The sequence below is a fragment of the Gossypium raimondii genome, chromosome 8 (genome assembly GCF_025698545.1).
Source record: "Gossypium raimondii isolate GPD5lz chromosome 8, ASM2569854v1, whole genome shotgun sequence".
Lineage (NCBI taxonomy): Eukaryota > Viridiplantae > Streptophyta > Magnoliopsida > Malvales > Malvaceae > Gossypium > Gossypium raimondii.
In genome coordinates, this window is record NC_068572.1 from 46564988 (window position 1) to 46586601 (window position 21614).

Genomic DNA, 21614 nt, shown 5'->3' on the forward strand with positions numbered 1-21614 from the left:
AATGATTTATGCTTGTATGTATTTAATTTGTGGTAAACTTTAGTAGAATTGCTAGATTGATTAAATAGGTAAGTTCGAGAATTTGGGTATTTGTGATGATATGTCATGTTTAAAACATGATTTTGGCTTGTTTGATTACTTTGTTATGGCTTATTGATGTGTTAAAATGTTGTGTTTAGGTTGGTACAAAAATGGGTGAGAAATGTGGTCTTGAAATGGCCTATTTTCGTCCACACGGGTAGAGACACGGGTGTGTGTCTCAGTCGTGTCTGACGCACGGTCAAGTGACACGGCCATGTATCCCCTGTAACTTAGAAATTTGTACAAGTCAGTATGTTCACACGGCCTAACACATGGGCGTGTGGCTTGGCCGTGTGACCCAAGTAAGAGAGCTCCCAAGTTTGGAAACGGGCTGGGACATTGCCGTGTGCCCCTATTTCGAATGCCCACACGGCCTGAGACACGGTCGTGCCTCTTGACCGTGTGAGCCGCACGGCCTGGCCACACGGGCGTGTGTCCACAGCACCTTTGAAAATTTTTTATGTTTCCTGAAAAAAAAATTTCTCTAAGTACTGGGTTTAGTCCCGATTTATTTCTAATGTGTATTTTGGGCCTCGAGAGCTCATATAAGGGACTTTAAGATTGTCTTATGATATGAATACTATATGATGAGAAATATCAGTTTACTTGATTTGCAAATACTGGTAATACTTCGTAACCTTGTTCCGGCGACTGATACGAGTTAGGGGTGTTACATAAAAGGGTATAAAATGCAGAGTTAACTAGAATATGAAATGTAAGCTAATAATTGGGAAATTGTACATTTTAGATTAAGACCTTTTTGATTTACGTAAAAAGGGGAAAATTACAAAATAGTCCTTAAACTTTTGCAACTATTACAATTTAGTCCAGGTAAGCTCGTTCAATTTTTAATTTAATATCTATATGAATTGTATGATGATATGGTATGAAATAGTGGATGTTAATTATTCTATTGGTGATGTAAAGTTGTTTGGGAAAATGTTATTGAATTTTGGTACTTGGGCCGAATGAATGCGAGATAGAGAACAACTGAATGACAGCGTGCTATGCAGATATTGGAGTGGAGATTGATGTGGTGTGTTTTATATATTTTTCCCGAGTATACTGAGGTTCAACATTTGTTGCAAATCCTTGTATTATACTATCTTGTTCTGGCGTGTTATGAGGGGCAGATGTATAGCCTACGGGCTAGGCACTTAGTGTCGAGGCGTGTTATTGGTTGGATTAGCTCTTGTGAGCATTTGGCATGTTAACGGTTGGATTAGCTCTTATGAGCATTTGGGGTGTTTTGGTTAGATTACTTATGTACTCGTATCTGTAAGTCATCCATCAAGTCGTAAATTATTGTATTATAACATGTTTAATGACTTTGAATGACATGACATGTACTAGATATCTTGAATTGACTCTGTTATGGACATGTATGTTTTCCGGAAATTATTATTGAGCTTTAAATTGAACTATGTAATTCACTGGTTTGAAATTGTGGATGACAGGAAACATTTGTTGTTGAATTATGTTTGATTAAATTGTTATATTTACTTCGGTAAGATTTATTGTTTCTGTCTCTTGAACTTACTAAGCTTCAATAAGCTTACTTGTGTTCATTTTTGTTTCTTGTAGATACTTTTGAGGGTTGGATGATCAGATCAACACTCAAGTCACACTATCCCTCTGATTTCAGTAGTTTTTGAACGTTTATTTTGGATTATATGGCATGTAATAAGTTGTTATGTCAATAACCTCGTTTGATATGTATATATATCTATAAGGCATGTAATTAGTTAATCTTTTAATCGATGTTGTCTTGTAATATGATGATTGTTACATGATTGCTAGGTTTGGTGGTGAATATAGTTCATTTTGTGAAGTTGTGGTTAAGTTTTTGGTAAGCTTTGCTATGAATAAATATGATACATGTTTGATATTAACTTAGCAAGTTATAAGGTTAGGTATTCAGCTTAAAATTGATAAGATTATATATTTTGAATGGATGAATAGTTGATGATTTATATGTTTGTATAAATGTGTATACTTGCGGTACCATTGAGGGTACATTGGTTAGGCATTTAAGATGGTTGATTTAGCATGATTTGAGCATGTTTAATGGAATTTTGAATAAGTCTAATGGTTGGTAAATGGATTGCTTAGTGTTCAAGAAACCTTGAAATGGTAAACTTAATGTTTAACGTTCATTTAGGTGCACAGGGCCTAGGACACGGGCTATCACACGGCCGTGTGCCACACATGGTCTATGACATGGCTGTGTGTAACAAGTCAGTGAGTCACACGGTCTGCGACATAGTAGTGTGTATTAAGTCAGAAAGTTACACTGTATGGCACACAATTTGCGACACGGTCGTGTGTATCAAGTTAGTGAGTTACATGGTTTAAGACACGGGCTGGGACACGGCCATGTATCCCAATTTCGAATACTCACAAGGCCTGGGCTATGTCACACAGCTGTGTGTCCCTTGTTTTTGAAATTTTTCATATTTTCCTAAAATTTCCTGACTTATTTCAAATTAGTCCCTGAAAATTTTAAGATTATTTCTTTAGTCCCTTTAAGCTTGATTTAAGCCTCGTAAATGTAAGTTATTATTGTAATTTAATTACTTTATGGTATTTGAGAAATTATATTGTAATGATCATGATTTTTACCTGTTTATTTCTATTAACTTGCTATAGCATTCTCGTAATCCCTATTCTGGTGACGGATACGAGTGTTACATAAATTTTTGTTGTTCATCAATTGTTCACAGGAAATTATGAGTACCATACACGTTTAATTTCATAAAATATTCATAGCTCTATATTTCAAGTTACACACTATATTACCTACTGGATCAACAGTCTTTTCAAAAGAGCACTCGACTATAAAGTCGACTAATATCTGTCCTTTTATGGTTGTTCTCAGGGCAAACTCCATGCCAAATTCAGCTAACTCGATACTTCACTTCTTCACCCTTCCCGAAGTATCAGATTTAGATAAAATTTCTTTTATAAGCTTATTAGTCATGACGACAACTAGATGAGCCTAGAAGTAGGGGCGTAGCTTACGAGTTGCAAAAATTAGAGTAAAGATGAATTTTTCAATTTTTGAATACCTCAGCTCGCCGTTCTAGAGTACCTTACTGACGTAGTATACTGGGAATTGATGAACGTCTTCTGTTCTAACTAGGACTACTGCAATTGTTTCCTATGAGGTAGCCAAGTACAAATAGAGGGTCCCTCCCACTCGTGGTAACTTCAGAAGTGGTAGGGAGGTGATGTATAACTTAAGCTTTTCAAAGGTTGATTGATACTCCTCAGTCCACAAAAAGGAGGTCATCAGGGCTTTGAAGAAGGGAAGGCATTTATCCGCTATCCTAGAGATAAACCTGTTAAGCGCCATTATTTTTCCCGTGAGGAACAGAATATCTATAATAGTCTGCGGATGAGGCATTTCCAAGATAGTATGAATCTTTTTTTGGTTCACCTCTATCCCCCTTTCTGAGATCATAAAGCTTAAAAACCTACCAGCTCGTACACCAAAAGCACACTTCTCAAGGTTCAACTCCATGTTGTGGGTCCTCAAAACTACGAACACCTCTGACAAGTTTCGCACGTGCTCTTCCATGGTTGTACTTTTTACTAACATATCATCGACATAAATTTCAAGACCATGCCCTATCTACTTCTTAAAAATCTTGTTCACCAGTCTCAAATAGGTTGCTTCGACATTCTTGAGGCCAAAAAGCATAACCCGATAGCAGAACAACCCCTCCTCAGTGATGAAAGTTATTTTCTCATGGTCATATTGATCCAACAAAATTTGGTTATAACCCTAAAATGTGTCCATTAAGCTCATGAACTTGTGACCTAAAGAAGCATTAACCAAACGGTCAATCGAGGGTAAAGGGAAGTTGTCCTTAGTGCACGCTTTGTTGGGGTTGGTGGAGCAATACACATCCTCAATTTGCCATTTTTTTTGTTCACCATAACCACATTTGTGACCCAATTTAGATACTCAACTTCCCTGATAAAACCTGCCGACAACAATTTGGCTACCTCTTGCCTCACGGCTTCCATCACCTGCGAAGCAAACTTTCTCTTTTTCTTCTTAACAAGCTTGGCTTCAGGAAGTACATTTAGCCTGTAGACAATTACCTTACGAGTCAATCCCTGGCATATCTGCTGCTGACCAGGCAAAACATCGGAGTCCGCTTTCAAAAACTGAACTAAAGTGTCTTTTTCTTCAGGTAATAATATTGATGAAATTTTAATTTTCCTTTGTTCATCATCGTAAAATAGCTGTAAAGCCTCTGTGTGCTCTACTACTTCAGGTTTCTTACTTCTCTCTTCATCCATCTCATCTAGTCTATCTAAGTCAAAGGCTTGACTAACCAACTTTGTGCTCTACGAACTCTTCCCCTCGGTTGCAGACTCTCGTGCCTGTTTCACAAACAACATGTGACATTGTCTCGTTGTTCGCTGGCCAGATCGCCTGAACTCCATCATTGTCCTTATCGAAAATTTGATCTTTATACAAAATGTCACCATTACTATCTTTACTGTTCTTATAATCGGGCACCCAAAAATGGCATTATACTCCACAGGATGGTCTACGATAAAAAACTGGACATATTCTGTAGTCGTATGCTCACTATCTCCCAAGGTGACTGGCAAAGTGGGTAGAACCATTTACCTCAACTAGGTGGTTAGCAAAACCATATAGCGGACTAGCATTAGGCAAAACCTGTTCCTTCAAGCCCTTCTTTTGATAAGCTTCCTGGGTTATAACCTCTATCGCGCTCCCACTATCAACCAATATTCTTCTTACCTCAAAACCTATGATCGTTACAGATATTACCATCGGGTCATTCCTTTCTTCATCACACATGAACTCCTCATCGTCATTACCAAACTCAATATTCCATTTTCCCTATTGATATGCCTTTTAGGTGGATTTACTATCATAACACTCATCATGTGGCTTTTTCTCTTCGCATTAGAACTTGCTCAGACCTCATCTATGCCTACAATCACATGGATAGTACCTTGATCCACAAACTCAGAGAGCTCATCATTTCTCACTGTCTCTTCGATAGCATCTTTCAAAGTAAAATAATATTCGATTTTGTGCACCACATCATTATAGAAAGCACACCTATCCCTAGAATTTAACCTTTTGGAACTCTGCCTCATAAGAGATAGCTTAAGCAGGCTACCTAAACTCTTTACCTGGTTCAATATGTATACATGAGTAGCGTTCAATGGAGTGTAGGCCTCAAACATACCTTGAGATATATACCTTCTTGTTTGCTTGGGTTGAGATCCCTGAGGAGTCTTGGGAGAATTACCCTATACTTGCATTCTCTGTTGTCTATTAGCTCGGGCACGTAGAGCCTAGTTGGGTTACCCCTACCTACTGCGAGCTCTTTTTCTCTTTCTGAACTGTCTTCCATCTCATTGAAATGTGCCACGCATCGCTCTCTTAATATCTTCTGCTTCCGCGAACTTGTGAGCCCACTCATACAAGTTCGCTAAAGTCTGAGGCTTGTTACCAGAAAGGAGTATTGTACATGTTCATTTTGCACCCCATGATGAAGGCATCGATAGCCCATTGGTCCTCAAGGTTCTTCGTATTCAGTGTTGCTGCATGAAATCGCTTCACGTAATCTTAGAGAGACTCTATTTCTCTCTGTTTTACGAACATTAATCCCATAGGTGTGCTCATGATCGTTCTGTGAGCCTTGAACCTTCTTAGAAACATCTGACCCAATTGGGACAAACTTCGGACTGAGCCTTAAAGAAAAGATAAGTACCAATAATTCGTACTTCCCTTAAGCGTTGTGGAAAAAGATTTACACTTCGTAGGGTCCAAGGCTTCCATTACATTCATATAATCGTTATATTGCATCAGGTAGGCTCGTAGGTCTCTCCTACCCTCGAACATGTCTTTTAAGACCTTAAAATCACGCAGTAGACTTATTGCTGCTACCTCCGGGGCCAATGGATTGTTAGAACAGAAAAGTCAGTCCATGTCCCTAGACTCAAGAGGCAATGCCCTCACATCTCGCCACAATGCATCCATCTCATTTTGCCATTCCCTCACATGTAAGCCTGGGCCTTCATCCTACATGGTCATTTTATCGTGAAAGTCAAAATCATCAGATTGTACCTTTATTTTAAGTTCTTCATTTTGTTTTAATAACTCCTGTTGAAAAGTTTGTTGCTGTTCAAACCATGCATTTTGTGCAACCATTTGTTCCCTCATAAACTTCATCTACTCTTAAAGAGCAAGGAATTGTTGCGGTGATGCTTATTGGTTGGAAGGAAGTGGCAATCTGTGACCAGAAGGAAGGTTTAAGTCGAATGGGCTTGAAACTCTCGGGTGAGCCAAATTACCTAGATTTTTCAACCGATCAGCAAACTAGTCGACAAACAAGTCCGTTCCAGCAAGTTGGCTGCAATAACTCTAGGCTTCAAGTTGTCCAAGTGAAAGATCGAAAGGGAAATTTTCATTCGGGTAAGCCATCATAACTTTGGCAATTTTTATCAAACTGAAAAGAAATTCGTTGGTCGAAAATATGTCCACGCTCACCGCACCAATTGTTGAATTTTTTTTGTTGTGTCTCATTGAAGGGGACAATCAAATATTTATACACATGATTATTGTTCATGAAATTGACATTCTTGGTAGGCTCTATGCATGTTGGACACGTGTATTGTCTGGTCTGTTTGCTGGACTTCGTAGCCCTCACATACGAACTCCTTGCACATGTGAACTGGGATTGCAAACTACCCTTGTTAGCCCCTTTAGCGAACCCCCACTACAAGACCTACACACATCCAACTGGTTAGGCCCAACCGAGTCACAGGTAGGCAATTTATATTTTATCTAGGTTTTGGGTTGGTGAACACAAATACATAATAAAAGTACAAGAGCTTAATATTTAAATATAAAAATTTAGAGGTTAATTTTTTTAATTTTAATAGTACAAGGAACTCTATGCAGCCATAACAAAGAAATTTCAAAAAAAAAATTACCATAGTGAAGAAAAAGAGACTTTTTCTGTCAGATTAGGTTTCTCTTTCTCTCTCTCTGAGAGTCTCTCTGACAGTCCTATACTCTTAACTCTTATCCTTTTTGCGGCTAGGGTTTTTCTTTCTACAGTACCTTTTCTAACTTTTTTTTTTAATTTATTAGAAGATTGGTTTGGTTTCATAATATAAAAATCTAATGGAAGTTTTGTAAGAGTAAGGGATTTTGTGGTTATTATAAAAGAAAGATTCTAGGGGGTTTGGAAGTGGTTAGTGTGGATTGTTCATTAAAAAAAAGAAATGGCTGGTTTGAACCCTTTTGATTTGTTGGGGGATGACGACACTGGGGAACTATCATTGCTGATCGCTGCTCAGCAAAAGGCCGTCGCAGCGGCCACTGCCACTGCTGCTGCTCCAAAGAAGGGCCCAGCAAAGCCTCAAGCTAAGACGCTGCCTGCAACTCAGGCTAAGCTTCCCTCCAAGCCTCTCCCTCCTACTCAGGCTGGTAAGTTTTCTCTATCAAAGTGACTCATTATTTTCTGCTCTCTGTATTGGGTCTTGAGTTTACCCGATTGTGTTAAATTCAAGTTTCATTTTCTTAATGGTCGAACTCTGGGGGGGGGGGGTTAGTGGGTTTAAGTTTATTCTGCTTCGGTTTCGTTTCTTGTAAAGTGCAGTTGGACTCTGATTGTTAAAGACTATTTGTTGTCGATTATTTACTTGGAATATAATCATTGAGAGTTTCTTATCTGTATAGACTTACTTCTTATAGTGAACAGAGCAAAAGATTCCGGAACGCATATTGGTTTGTTGCTGTTATTTCTTTTCTAAAATGAAATCCAATGCTGTCAAGTTGCACTCAAGCTACTAGAATCCTTATATGTGGTATAAAAGCTTAAGATATATGGTAATGATAATACACCTCTAAAAGATAGATCAAACTTTAATCTCATTATCCTACAAAAAAATGAAATGTACAATTTTTTGTTGGCCAATGTGCATGGTTTTTTTTTTTTTGGATCTCATGTCTGTTGTTGAATAATCAAGCATTGAGAAGTAGAGTGTTTGGTAGTGTTCTTCTCTTCTTAGTAAAGGTAAAATTAATGAAAAATAAAATAAAAAATGAATGAAACTAAAGAAAACTTCAATCAAGCAAACTTCTAATCCAATGCATCTTGCCAAGAGGTCTTGAGGCGCTTTTGTTGTTTGATGCTGAGGCACAGTGCCAAAGGTGCATGCCTTAACTATAGAAATGAAATCTGCATTCTGTGGGGAACTCTTGTCTTTTATATCATATTCTCTGAAAGTGTCAATTGGTGTTCCATCAAAAAGGAGTTCTTTTTTACTCCTTTTCAAAGTGCTTATGCATTGGTATGCAATTTGTTTTTACTGAAGCTTGATAGTTGTAGCTTTGATATCATCTTGATAGTTATCACAGTTACTCGAAATATTTTTTTATCTAATAGTCAATTATAGTTTCTTTATAGCTCTCTTGGGCTTATCACTGATGTCGTGTTCTTTTAAAGTGAGGGAGGCAAAGAATGAAGGTGCTCGTGGCGGAGGCCGTGGTGGGCGAGGATATGGACGTGGTCGTGGTGGTAGCAGTGGATACAGACGTGATTTTGCAAATGATGAGAATTCCTTCAGCAATAGTGCTGTACCTGAAGATGGAGAGAGTGGAAAACCCTCTGAAAGGCGTGGCTATGGTGGTCCTCGACCTTACCGTGGTGGTCGCCGTGGCGGTTTCAGTAATGGGGAAGATGCAGATGGGGAGCAACCTCGCAGGTTGTATGAACGCCGTAGTGGGACTGGGCGCGGGTAAAAGAAAGAAGCGTTTGTTTGACATTAGCTTTTATATATTCTGCATGTCAGCATTTTAGCCAAGTCTCAAAACTGATGTTTTTGCTTTCTGTTCATGTCTGCAGGAATGAGCTCAAACGTGAAGGTTCTGGTCGTGGAAATTGGGGAACTCAGACTGATGAACTTGCTCAGTGAGTTATCTCTAGAAGTTACAATCACAACCTTCAATTTTATTGTAAAATCAATAAAATATCACTTTGTTTCACTCTTCTTCCCATATTATAATCATAAAATGAAATGAAATATTGTATTTTTATTGTTAAGGGTGACTGAAGTTACCAATGAAGGTGAGAGGAATTTAGGTGATGAAAAGCCAGCAGGAGAAGAGGATGCTAGAGAGGCTAACAAGGAGAGTGCTTCAAACGAGCCTGAAGAAAAAGAGCCCGAGGATAAGGTAAAGGGTTATTGACGTCTGCAACTTTTGTTAATTATATATGATAGCTGCTAATTTGGCTATTACTTTGTTCAACCTTTCATATTGCATTTTTATAGGAGATGACTCTTGAGGAGTATGAGAAGGTGCTGGAAGAGAAGAGGAAGGCTCTGCAGGCTCTCAAGATCGAGGAAAGAAAAGTAGATGCCAAGGAGTTTGAATCTATGCAGCAGCTTTCAAACAAGAAGAATAATGATGAGGTCTTCATCAAATTGGTAAGACCCTTTGATTCACTTTGAGAAGTTCGTCATTAATGACTTCATCTTATTATTGGGAAAATATGTAGTATTAATCACTTGTTCCCTATAATTGGCTTCTACAGGGATCTGATAAAGATAAGAGAAAAGAGGCTTATGAGAAAGAAGAGAGAGCAAAAAAGGTATTTTTACTTATTTTTATTAGCCTGTGTCATAACTTGCCCCTTTTCCTGTTTGAACCTCAATCACGCGATTATTCTGTATTTAAGGGGCCTTAGTTTATGCTGTTATCAGACTCCTTTGATTTAAGATTTTCCCTTTTTCCCTTTCTCTTCCATGATTAAAGCTTGGATATGTGCTTTTACTGTTTTGTGCAAGTTTATCTGTAGCTTGCATTTATATGTTTTGCTGGCATGTACTGATGGTCCGTATACATGTGGTGGTGGGTAGTCTGTCAGCATTAATGAATTTCTGAAGCCAGCTGAAGGGGAGAGGTACTATAATCCAAGTGGACGTGGACGCGGTCGTGGGCGCGGCTCAAGAGGATTCGGTGGAGGTAGTGCCGCAAGAGATGTGGCAGCACCATCCATTGAAGACCCTGGGCACTTCCCAACTCTTGGGGGCAAGTGAAGAAGTGAGATTCCATTAGAACCCCATCTATGATATCCATGGGTTTTATTGGAATTTTAGGTACTTTTAAATTTCGGGCTGGGAATAAGATAAAATAATCTGGTTTCCTGTCGCCAAAGTATCTCTGAATTTTATGTTGTAAAATGTATGTTTCAGGGTTTCTTTCTCTTTTTGTTTTTTTGGGGTTATTGCCCCCACTATTGTTATGCTGTGATCTTACTGTTATTGCTCACTGCTCAGTTTTCTTTTGGAATAGATGGAACTAGTTTGCTACTTGTTTTCGACCATTTTAGTTGTGTTCCCCTGAATCTAAAGATGAATAATACTGATGCAGGGGAAGTAAAGCCTATGATTCTCTATTCCTACTTTTGCCATGCTTGAGTTGTCTCCACTCTTTGGCTTCCATGAGATGAATTCTGTTGCCTTTTAATCGCGATTGCATTTCAACATTTAATTTTGAGATATTAGTACATGGATTAAATTTTAAATTTTCAAATAATAGAGATACTTATATGGCATATTTTAACCGAATCTGAATGGAATGGAGTTTATATGTAAAATCTCATTTTGGACATTCATTTATTATTAAAGTTATAAAAATGATTTTAAAAAAATTTTAAAAAATATGTATTAGAAAATAAAAAGAAAAAATGTATATGAAATGATTAAAAGGAAAATGACCATAAGTTGATGAGTATTAGAGAGATGAATTTAGGCATTCCCATTGGATATTGAATTGATAAAGTTCTCTCTCTTTGTTCAATTCAATTTGTATTTTCATTTCTTGAATTAGATTTTTTGAGACTTTGGTCGTTCGACCGATATGCTTGAACCATCTAAGTTTGGAAGTTATTGATGGCATGTCCAAGTTGAAAAATACTAGATGAAAATTTTTTTTTTCAAAGTTTTCCATTTCATGAAAAATTTTAAATTGTATTGTTTTCTCTACTCGAATATTAGATCTTTGTATATTTTAAATTAAGAAAAAATCAAAATAAATGTTTTGTAATCGTTTAAAAATTTTTGTTTAAATGAATTTAATTAAATAATATGATATCAATTTAAAATATGATTTTTAGTAGGATATAAGTCAACTTGATTTCTTTTACCATTTTCACGAAGATGCAATTAATTTAAAATGAGCATAATACTGAATGGTGTTAAATAGTTTTCTTATTCAGTGGGTTTTAGAGGTGCGTTAAGAAATATTTAAAAGAAATGACTTTTTTAAATAATTTTTCTTTTTTTTTTAACTTTTAGATTTTGGATCAAATTGATAGAATATATAAATATTGAAAGGTTAAATTTATTATTAGATCAATAAAACATGCCAGCTTTTCGTCACTCATCTAATAGCCAATAATGAAATAATGACAAAAATATTTTATTTCAGAAAGTTGAGTGACTATGTCACGAGATAGATCTGGAAGAAGAAGATAATAAAAGCAAAGAAGAAAAAAAAGAGAGATTCGAGAGAGAAATGAAGAAAAAGATACTGAAAATTTGTTTTCAAATTTCATAACTGCTTTCCTCTTCCAATTGGTACTAAAAGTAACAAAATAATGGACTTGGACAACTAGCAGACTAACAACTGCTCAAACCTCACCGTTTCATTAAACGGTGTTCCTATCAAAATGAATCATTTAAGCAAGTTGTTAATCCCCTTAGCCAAAACGCACTGTACAACTAAAACTAGAAATAAAAAGCAACGTTTACAATTATAAGAAATAACAATGACAATAATAGAAATATGAAATGACTGTTGAAGCTTTGTTCCATAACAAATACCCTCCCCCCCTAAACAAGATCATTATCCTCAAGGATCAAAAGTAGGGAACCTTTGCTAAATCTCCTTCAAATTTTCCCAAGTAGAATCTTCAGGAAACGTGTCAGCCTACTCTACCAGAATCTCTATGATAGCTTGATTCCCTTCTTTGGTCATTCATCTAACACTCGAACTGGTTCTTTAAGGAGGGCACCATCAAATCCCATTGGTGGCAACACTGATGAACTCACTGCTGAACCAATATGTTTCTTCAGCTGGGAAACATGAAAGGTAGAACAAATACGAGTTGTTGGTAGCAGAATCAACTTATAAGCAACTTGTCTTCCCCTAACTTCCACTGGGAAAAGGCCAAAATACCTAGGTGACAACTTCTGATTTTTGAATTTCCTTAGTAAGTGTTGCATGTATGGTTGCTGCTTTAAGTAAACTAGATCTCTTACCTTAAATTCCCTCTTAGACCTCCACTTATTAGCCATTTGCTTCATCCTATCTTGAGCTCGTTTCAGGTGAAACTTCATAATCTTCCTCATGACTTCCCTATGTTGCAAAGTTCTATCTATTGTAGCTGCCCGAGAAGCACCAGCTAAGTAGGGTAGGTGAATGGAAGGATCTTGACCATAAAACGCTTCATAAGGGGTGGTTTTAATGGCTGAGTGGTAGGTGGTATTGTACCGCCACTCTGCCAAAGGTAGCCAGGTCACCCAATTAAAAGGCTTTTCACCAGTCATACACCTTAGATAGCTTTCTAAAAATTTGCTAAGGATCTCTGTCTGGCAATTAGTTTGGGGATGGTAGGCAGTAGACATCTGGAGTTTGGTGCCTAAGTGCCTAAAGAGCTCTTGCCAAAAGTTACTAATAAAAACCCTGTCCCTGTCAGACATAATTGACTTGGCATACCATGAAGTTTGTAGACTTGGGTTAGATATTCTTGTTCTACTGTCAAAGCAGTGAAGGGATGAGCCAAGGCAATGAAGTGGCCATACTTGGTTAGCCTATCCACCACTACTAGAATTGTGGATTTCCCCTTGGAAGTAGGCAAGCCCTCTACAAAATCCATACTTATGGTTTGTCCAAGCTCGTTCTAGTATGGGAAGTGGTTGCAACAGCCTTGGAGAAGCTGAATTATCAACTCTGCATCTCTGACATGTAACACACTTTCGAACTCATCTTTTCACATCCTTGGAAAGCCCTTTCCAGTACAATAGGCCAGATATTCTATGCCTAGTGGCATGTATGCCAGAATGGCCTCCCAATGAACTACAATGGAAAAGATCAAATATGTGCCTCCTGAGTTTGTCATTGTGTCCCACCACAAATTTTCCCAACCTTCTAAGTAACCTACCATCCCAAGAATACTTAAGGCGAAGCTGGGGTTGCTCTTGGAGTTCTTGGCACAACTGCTGCAGTTTGATGTCTGTTCCATAAAAAGTCACAATTTGATCCCATAGCTCAGACCAAGAAGGGCTTATACTCCCCACACACTAGAAAAATTAGTGATTCTGCTCATAAAACTTTCTTAACAAGGCATCTGCCACTATATTTTGGACTCCTTTTCTATAAGAAATAGAATAATCATAACCCAACATCTTAGCAACCCATTGTTGTTAATAGGGGGTAATTTCTTCTTGCTCAGACAGAAACCTTAAGCTTTGGTGGTTTGTTTTAATCTGGAAGTGTCTCCCAATCAGGTAAGGATTCCACTTTTTGACTGCTAAAAGCACTACTAGCATTTCCTTGTCATATGTGGACAGAGCCTGATGTTTGACTCCCAAGGATTTGTTGAAAAAGGCTACTGGTTTTCCCTTGTCCACTCGCATTTGTCTCCACACAAAAGATCTCTTAGAAATTAGGCAAAGCCAAGACTGGTGCTTGATAGATGGCTTCCTTAAGCTGTTCAAAGGTTGTCTGTGCAAGCTCAGTCCATTTCCATACAACATCCTTCTTCAACAAAGTAGTGAGAGGCTTGGCCAACAAACCATATCCCTTGATGAACCTTCTATAATAACTTGACAAGCTAAGGAAGCCACTCAGTTCCCTTACAGATTGTGGAGTAGACCAACTGAGAACACTCTTCACTTTTACCTTATCCATGCTAACTACTCCCCTAGAAATAATGTGTCCTAGATACTTAACTTGAGTTGCTCCAAAGGTACACTTAGTTCTTTTAGCATAAAGCTGGTTGAACCTCAAAAATTGTAACACTTCCTACAAATAAGCCAATTGGTCTAACCAGTTTTTGGAGTAAACAAGTATATCATCAAAGAATACTAGGACTGACCTCCCCAATAGTTGTCTAAAGACTGAGTTCATTAGTGATTGAAAGCTGGAGGGAGCATTGGTCAAGCCGAAGGGCATGACCAAGAATTCATAATGGCCTTCATGTGTTTTAAAGGTTGTTTTGTGCATATCCCTCTCCCACATTCTTATCTGGTGATAGCCTGATCTCAAGTCCAACTTAGAAAAGAAATTTGGCTGGCCTAGTTCATCAAGAAGTTCTTCAATGAAAGGTATAAGGAACCTATCCTTAATGGTCGGTTGGTTGAGCTGTCTGTAGTCAATGCACAGCCTCCAATTGCCATTTTTTTCTTCACCATCACCATAGAGGAATCAAAAAGACTGTTGCTATCACGAATTATGCCAGTTTGCAACATTTCTTGTATGAGTTTTTCAATTTCTGTCTTCAGTACTGCAAGGTACCTCTATGGCCTTATTTTGACTGCCTTTGTTTCATCTATCAATGGGATCCTATGATCATGTAACCGATTAGGAGGTAGTCCTTTAAGAGTTTGGAATACATCCTCAAACTCATTGAGTAAGGCTTGCAAGTCTTGGGCAACTGAACTGAGGGCATAGTAAGTGTAGTCTGATCACATGAAGTCAACAACATAGGATATGGACCATTTTCTACCATGCTCAAGCATTTGGATAGTTGGCTGCTATGAACAATTTGTAAGGATCCTAGTATAGTGCCTTGGAGAATACAACATTGTCCCATGTAATCAAATTGCTTAATCAAGCTTAAAAAATTCCAAATAACGAAACCAAGGGACAAGATCCACTGAATACCCAACACCAGGTCACACCCTTTAATTGGAAAAATCAGAAAATCAGTTATGAAGTTATAACCTTGTGCTTTCCACTGGACAACTCTACACAATCCCTGAGTTGACAATTTAACTCCATTAACCACCATCATCCTTAGTGTACTTGCCTTTTCCATTGCCAAATTCAACCTTTTAGCCACTTTGGAGTCCATAAAATTGTGTGTACTCCCTAAGTCAACCAGGACAATCACCTCAGTTTGGTCAATGAAAGTTGAAAATCTCATAGTGTTGTGCCCCTATGATCCCTGAAGAGCATGTAAATATAGCATTGGAGTAGGAGTTTCAGTTTTCTGGTCTGTTGTTTCCAATTGTTCAGGACAATATTGAAAATCCTCATATGTTGGACTTTTAGCATCAGTGTCTTGATCAACTTGTGGTTCAATGATGAGTTGATACAACTGAGATTTGGAACATTTGTGCCCTGGTGTATATTTAGAACTACACTGGAAACAAAGGCTTTCCCTCATTCTGTCCTCCAACTCAGCTTGAGATAGAGATTTAGAGGGAGTTCGCTGCCCCAAATTACTCCCCATGGACCCCTTATTGTAAATGAACCACCAATACCATGATGTACCTTAGGAGAGGGAAACAAGGGTTTGAGAGGACTTGCCCTACCACTTACAATTAACCCCTTCCTAAAGGGCCCCAACACAATACTCTCAACCTGCCTAACCAAATTATAACCCTCAACCAAGGTTTAGGGCTTGAACAATCGAAGGTACTGCTCAATCTCAGGTTTTAAATTACTGGTGAAGATACTTAGTGCATATGCCTCAGGTAAACAGAGCTGGTTTAACAAACTTACAAATCCATCATGGAATTGATCAACTGATCCTTGTTGCTTAGAGACACAAGCTTAGCCATAAGATCAAGGAAAGAGTCAGATCCAAAATATTCCCTCAAACCCTTAGCATACAACTCCCAAGTCAACTGGTGCAGGCCTCCTTGCCTCTGCACAAAAAATTGGTGCCAGTCTAATGCCTTCCCTTCTAAATGCAGCATAACAACTCGAACCTTAGCATGATCTCCCACCCCTCAACTTCAAAATACTGTTCTAACTTAGACCACCACCCTCTAAAATTTCCCCCATAAAAATGAAGACAATTCACTTGAAACGGAGTACTCACAAAATCCAAGGTTCCCCCTCGAGAGGACACGCCATTATGCCCTAGATCTGACATAGGAGGCACCACTAGATGCTCCTTTGCTGGAAAGCCAGAAGAAGATCCCCTAAAATCCCTTTCCCTTCGTTAGAAACCAGTCCAGTAACAGTAATATGAGTAGTTTGCCTAAAATATTGTTCGAATAAAGAATGGAGCTCAGATCGTACCTCAAAACGAACCTCAGACTTGATTCCTTCTTGGAAGTCCTTCAAACGCATATCAATCCTCACATCCAACTGTGTAAACTCAACTTGCAACTGAGCAAGCTCGTTTTGCATTACCCCCATTTCCTTCTACAATCTAGTGGTAACGCCCTCGATGGCCATGAGAATCAGCTGAGCTCTAACACCTTTGTCACGAGACAGATATGGAAGAAGAATATAATAGAAGCAAAGAAGAAAAGAAAGAGAGATTTGAGAGAGAAATGAAGAAGAAGATACTGAAAATCTATTTTGAAATTTCATAACTGCTTTCCTCTTCCAATTGGTACTAAAAGTAACAAAATAATGGAGTTGGACACCTGACAGTAACAATTACTCCGACCGCATCGTTTCATTAAACGGTGTTCCTATCAAAATGAATTGTTTAAGCGTGAATGTTAATCCCCTTAGCCAAAACGCACCACACAACTAAAACTAGTAATAAAACGTAGTGTTTACAGTTAAAAGAAATAACGACAATAACAAAAATATGAAATGACCGTTGAAGCTTTGTTCCATAACAGACTCAATGAAAAAAACTCAGTAGTTGGAGAACTAAAATAAAAGTAAAAGAAATATTACGGTGACTATTTTGTAATTTACCTTTTATGAAACAATACTATATGGAGAAGCTTGATCTGATCTATGATCCAATATTCAAAGGCCCATTTCAGTTGAATTACTGATGACGTTTGAACTATGTACATGTTGCATCTCTCTCTGACTCAGCTTTCACTATTTCAGGCTCTCTCTCTCTTGCGTGTCGTTTTCCTTTCAACCTCTGCCTTCTTTTCCATTATTTTTCACCCTTGTTTTCATCTTCTTTCCGCTGACTTCTCGGGTAAATCGGTACTAGATCTCTGTGGTCTATTGCCGGAATTTTCGTTCGGATTCCGGCGACCCCAGTCTTCGATCCTATTTTCTCTTCAATCCAGAATGAATCCCAAGTAGTAAGTTTTCTCTTTATTCGTACTTAATATATCTTTTTTATTTGTATGTTTAGATTAAGCCTTTATCTGTTTGTTTATTTATTTATGTTTCTTCTTTTATAATTTGGTCACCTTAAAAATACATGAATCTTATGTTTATCAATCATTGTCGGTGTTAAAAGTAAACCCTGGATATAATGCGATTTTGTTTTAGATCTGTTGAAAGGAATTGATGTGTTATTTCCTATTATGTTTCTGTTGCTATTATTGTCTTATTTGCAGCTGGGATTTCTTTATTGAATTTAATTTTTAAAAAAGGTGGGAGCTTTGATGTGTTCTTCATTATGCATATGTTGCCTCTATGTTATCCAGGTGCTGTCACATAGATTGATTTAAGTGGAAAATAGGCTCTTGATAATATAAGGGAAGTTCATAGATTAAATGAGAGTACGATTCAAACCATGCCCATTGCCGTCCGAAACAAGGGAGCGCCTTAAAACTGGGCATTCAAAGTACACAACATAATCAGCAGTAGAGTTCCTGAACTGGAAACTAAAATAAAAAAGAAAAGCTAACATCACTTGCCCTTTCTGGTAAGTGGACAATTACGGGTGTTATTTTTCATAGAGTGGTGTAGGAAACATTTACTCGGTCTAATTTGACAATGACTTGGGATTATAAGGGTTCATCTTTGGGCAATTAATTTGGTGGTCCAACTTTTTGTTACTGACTAGTTTGTGGTTTCTGAAAAATGTCTATGTTTGGGAATTGGGGTTTTGGCACATTTGTAGAAACCAACTTTATGCTATGCATGGTATAATTGAAGATGTTCTGTTTTTGCATCATTGAAAAGTATTTTATTATAATCTGGTTGCACTCTTTCGCAGCGACTATCTGTTCAAACTTTTGCTTATTGGAGATTCTGGTGTTGGAAAGTCTTGTCTCCTTTTGAGATTTGCTGTAAGTTTCTAGACTCAAATTGGCATTTGAAAGTAAATGTCTTTACTTTTAAGTTGCACATTAATAGATGTTTATATGATTACCTTCAATCTTTACATTCGTATTTGATGTTTAGATTGCACTAGTAATTGATTAAAAAGTCTCATTGCATATGTACCATGCATATTGGGAGTAAAATTTATACCTTCATGTGATGACACGGTTTCATGATTTGACTGAGTACATTTTGGCATTAGAATCTTGTTTTACTTTTAGTTGTATATCTGGATATTTTCAGAGGTTTATGTGGGACTAATTATTGAACCTGATCAATTTATGTAATTTCTTTGATGCAGGATGATTCATACATAGATAGTTACGTAAGCACCATTGGGGTTGATTTTGTGAGTAAACCAGTCCTTGGTACTAATTTCTGAATGCCAAATTTATGGCAATTATTTTAATTTCTTGTCTTCTGGTTTTCTTTTTGGGTAGAAAATACGCACTGTGGAGCAGGATGGGAAGACCATTAAACTTCAAATTGTATGTTTTAGCATGCTGTACTGCTATTTCCTTTTTTCCTTTTTTTGTTTAACATTTCTGTGTGTTTTCAGTTTAACTTTGCGTTTTACTAGTTAGTTTGCTCTTTGGTTAAATGTACAGTGGGACACTGCTGGACAAGAATGATTTAGGACAATCACTAGCAGCTACTACCGTGGGGCTCATGGCATAATTGTGGGTGATCTTTTCCTTTCTAGTTTTTCTCCTTTCAGTTCCATTTTTGTGGCTTCCACTGCTTATTTATGCTTCTCATAAACATCTTTTCTTATATCTTTTTCTTTCCCATTTACTGGTGGCTCCCTTATTAGGTTGTTTATGATGTGACAGACCAAGAAAGCTTCAACAATGTCAAGCAGTGGCTGAATGAAATTGATCGTTATGCTAGTGATACTGTTAACAAACTACTGGTTGGAAACAAGTGCGATCTTATAGAAAACAAAGTCTTGTCATACAAGGCTGCTAAGGTATTATGCTAGTTTCACGTGTTAAGCGTAAATTATTTTCTTTTGAGGAGAACCTCTGCAGCCAGATTATTTATGGTAGTGGCACCATGATCTACAAATTCTAATTGTTGGTGTTTTGCTGCATTTTCATCCATTCTTCCATATGGCTGCTTTTCTTCCTTCAGGCGTTTGCAGATGAAGTCGGCATACCTTTTATGGAAACCAGCGCAAAAGATTCCATGAACGTGGAACAGGCTTTCATGGCCATGGCTGCTTCCATCAAGGATAGGTATATCCATATTCCTTTTCCTGAATAGTAGTTTTAGTAGCATCAAAACGCCGTTACCATTCTAGAAGTATGTACAGTTGAATGGCGTGACTAGGCTGTTTGTGTTTATCATTACAGAACCTTCTAGATGAACAAACTAATTGTCACGAAATTTACCACAAAGTCTTGATGCCTAATGATTTCCAATTACTTTGGTGCCTCTGAATGCAGAATGGCGAGCCAACCGGCCATGAACAATGCAAGGCCTCCGACCGTACAGATCCAGGGACAGCCTGTTGCACAAAAGAGCGGCTGCTGCTCTTCTTAAAAAGAAAAAGAAAAAAAAGAGTCAATTATGTGTTTAGATTTTACATGTTTCTTAAGTCATCAGTTGCAAACTTATTTCTTATGGATCAAATCTCATTTAGAGGATCTCATTCATTTCTACACAAATGCTAATGTGAAGGGTTGTACAACATATGATGGTTGGTTAAATTATACAGTATCTGTTGGCTATACTTTACGTGTTAATTTGGTCTTCGATAGCAGAAAGTGTAACACCCCTTACCCGTATCCAACACCGGAATAAGGTACGAGGCATTACCAAAACACATACACTTGTAAACGTATTTAACCGAGTTATAAAATTTCATCTAAATAAAAACTTTCAAAATAATTAACATGTTTCTATAACTTTTCACAATATATCCTCAAAATATTATAATCATAATAATTAGGGCCTACGAGACCCGGTACATACTCATACAATTCAATGCTTCATTTCCATTTCATTTAATTCGCAATTTCTCATGCTCACAATTTAGATCATATCACTAGCAATTTCCATTTAATTCACGTACAATTCAATGTCACTAAGATTAACACTAATACGTATTTACCATTTAACTCAACGTTTATCGATTATATCATTCAATAACACATTTATGAAATTCTTAATTTTGCAATGAAAATATCACTTTAGCTTAAATAACAACATCATCCCGGTATAAATACACTACCACTTATTCATTTACTTTAATTCATTTGGGCCCATTTGTCACTTACCATCCTTAATCAAATTAGGGAACGGTTACGGAAAATTGAGTACTTCATTTTCACTTTGACATATGACCTCTTATCACTTGTCCTTGATCGATAAGTGTGGCTAGGCTACCACTTATCACTTTGCCACTGATCGGATAAGTGTAGTGAAGCTACCACTTATCACTTTATCACTTGATCGGATAAGTGTAGCCACTTATCACTTTGTCTCTTGATCGATAAGTGTAACCACTTATCACTTTGTTTCTTGATCAGATAAGTGTAGCCACTTATCACTTTGTCACTTGATCAGATAAGTGTAGCTAAAACTACCACTTATCACTTTGTCACTTGATCAGAAGTACTCAAATCCGGCGTTCCACTTAATTTGATCATTTATTCGATTTTCACATTTTATTTTATTCTCATTTCAACAATAAATACATTTCATCATACATTGTATAATTCATGAAATTAACATTTAATCATTAAATTTCAGCCATATGAACTTACTATTTCATTATCTTCCACACTTGTTTCCTATGCACATTACACAAGATATAAACATATCATTCAACCATAGTTGCAAGCTAGTGTATTGAAACATAACTCTTTTTGGAACTAATCACATGATAAACCATTCATGACATTATTTCATACCAAATCATATACCGAATATACCATACACACATGCTATGAAACTTTATTTTCACACATGAGCTTAAACCATGTCCAATAATGCACAAATTTAAGCATCATTTCTATTTCATCATCTATCAATTATAATCAAACATATGACCAATTATACACAAGTCATTCATATATTTCTCAATTTTCCTCCTCCTCCTCTCCATTCCACATCCTTAATGTGTATAACACACTTAAACAACATTAACCATAATTTCAATATTCACTAACATGTATATTCAAAGCTGTTTATCCGAGTCAGACTCACTAAATTATTTTTACCCAGAGCTACAGAGCTCCAAATT

The 21614-nt window shown here is 37.2% G+C and overlaps 3 protein-coding genes, 1 long non-coding RNA gene and 1 pseudogene across 4 annotated transcripts; 2 read left to right on the top strand and 3 right to left on the bottom strand.

The window, feature by feature from the left end:
• The first annotated feature begins 7080 nt into the window (after nucleotides 1-7080).
• On the top strand, nucleotides 7081-10461 carry LOC105791701 (RGG repeats nuclear RNA binding protein A). The gene is made up of 7 exons (XM_012619909.2): nucleotides 7081-7573; nucleotides 8595-8886; nucleotides 8994-9059; nucleotides 9193-9322; nucleotides 9421-9576; nucleotides 9684-9740; nucleotides 10009-10461. The coding sequence occupies exons 1-7, from the start codon at nucleotides 7369-7371 to the stop codon at nucleotides 10186-10188; spliced, it is 1086 nt and encodes a 361-aa protein (XP_012475363.1). The 5' UTR covers nucleotides 7081-7368; the 3' UTR covers nucleotides 10189-10461.
• A 1665-nt stretch (nucleotides 10462-12126) lies between these two features.
• Nucleotides 12127-13031, bottom strand: LOC105793362 (uncharacterized). The gene is made up of 2 exons (XM_012622276.1): nucleotides 12872-13031; nucleotides 12127-12653 (listed from the first exon to the last, which is right to left on the bottom strand). Exons 1-2 carry the CDS (start codon nucleotides 13029-13031, stop codon nucleotides 12127-12129), a joined length of 687 nt encoding a protein of 228 aa, XP_012477730.1.
• A 782-nt stretch (nucleotides 13032-13813) lies between these two features.
• Nucleotides 13814-15302, bottom strand: LOC128043054 (uncharacterized mitochondrial protein AtMg00860-like). The gene is made up of 3 exons (XM_052634858.1): nucleotides 15101-15302; nucleotides 14695-14837; nucleotides 13814-14179 (listed from the first exon to the last, which is right to left on the bottom strand). The coding sequence occupies exons 1-3, from the start codon at nucleotides 15300-15302 to the stop codon at nucleotides 13814-13816; spliced, it is 711 nt and encodes a 236-aa protein (XP_052490818.1).
• A 1823-nt stretch (nucleotides 15303-17125) lies between these two features.
• Nucleotides 17126-20099, top strand: LOC105791705 (ras-related protein RABD2a-like; annotated as a pseudogene).
• On the bottom strand, nucleotides 18879-19893 carry LOC128042882 (uncharacterized). Its single transcript, XR_008198401.1, has 2 exons — nucleotides 19759-19893; nucleotides 18879-19622 (listed from the first exon to the last, which is right to left on the bottom strand). It is a non-coding gene; the product is annotated as an uncharacterized LOC128042882 (long non-coding RNA).
• Nucleotides 20100-21614: the final 1515 nt, after the last annotated feature.

Excerpts from the sequence above, each read along its gene's own strand:
- LOC105791701 (XM_012619909.2), top strand. The coding sequence starts at position 7,369 with ATGGCTGGTTTGAACCCTTTTGATTTGTTGGGGGATGACGACACTGGG. Across the intron at positions 9,060-9,192 it reads CAGACTGATGAACTTGCTCA|GGTGACTGAAGTTACCAATG; the intron begins GTGAGTTATCTC and ends TTTATTGTTAAG. Across the intron at positions 9,323-9,420 it reads AAAAAGAGCCCGAGGATAAG|GAGATGACTCTTGAGGAGTA; the intron begins GTAAAGGGTTAT and ends GCATTTTTATAG.
- LOC105793362 (XM_012622276.1), bottom strand. The coding sequence starts at position 13,031 with ATGGATTTTGTAGAGGGCTTGCCTACTTCCAAGGGGAAATCCACAATT. Across the intron at positions 12,654-12,871 it reads CCAAGTCTACAAACTTCATG|AGTGGCGGTACAATACCACC; the intron begins GTATGCCAAGTC and ends TACCTTTGGCAG.
- LOC128043054 (XM_052634858.1), bottom strand. The coding sequence starts at position 15,302 with ATGAGATTTTCAACTTTCATTGACCAAACTGAGGTGATTGTCCTGGTT. Across the intron at positions 14,838-15,100 it reads TGTCCAGTGGAAAGCACAAG|ACTACACTTACTATGCCCTC; the intron begins GTTATAACTTCA and ends TCATGTGATCAG. Across the intron at positions 14,180-14,694 it reads CATTGATAGATGAAACAAAG|GAAGTGTTACAATTTTTGAG; the intron begins GCAGTCAAAATA and ends GCTTATTTGTAG.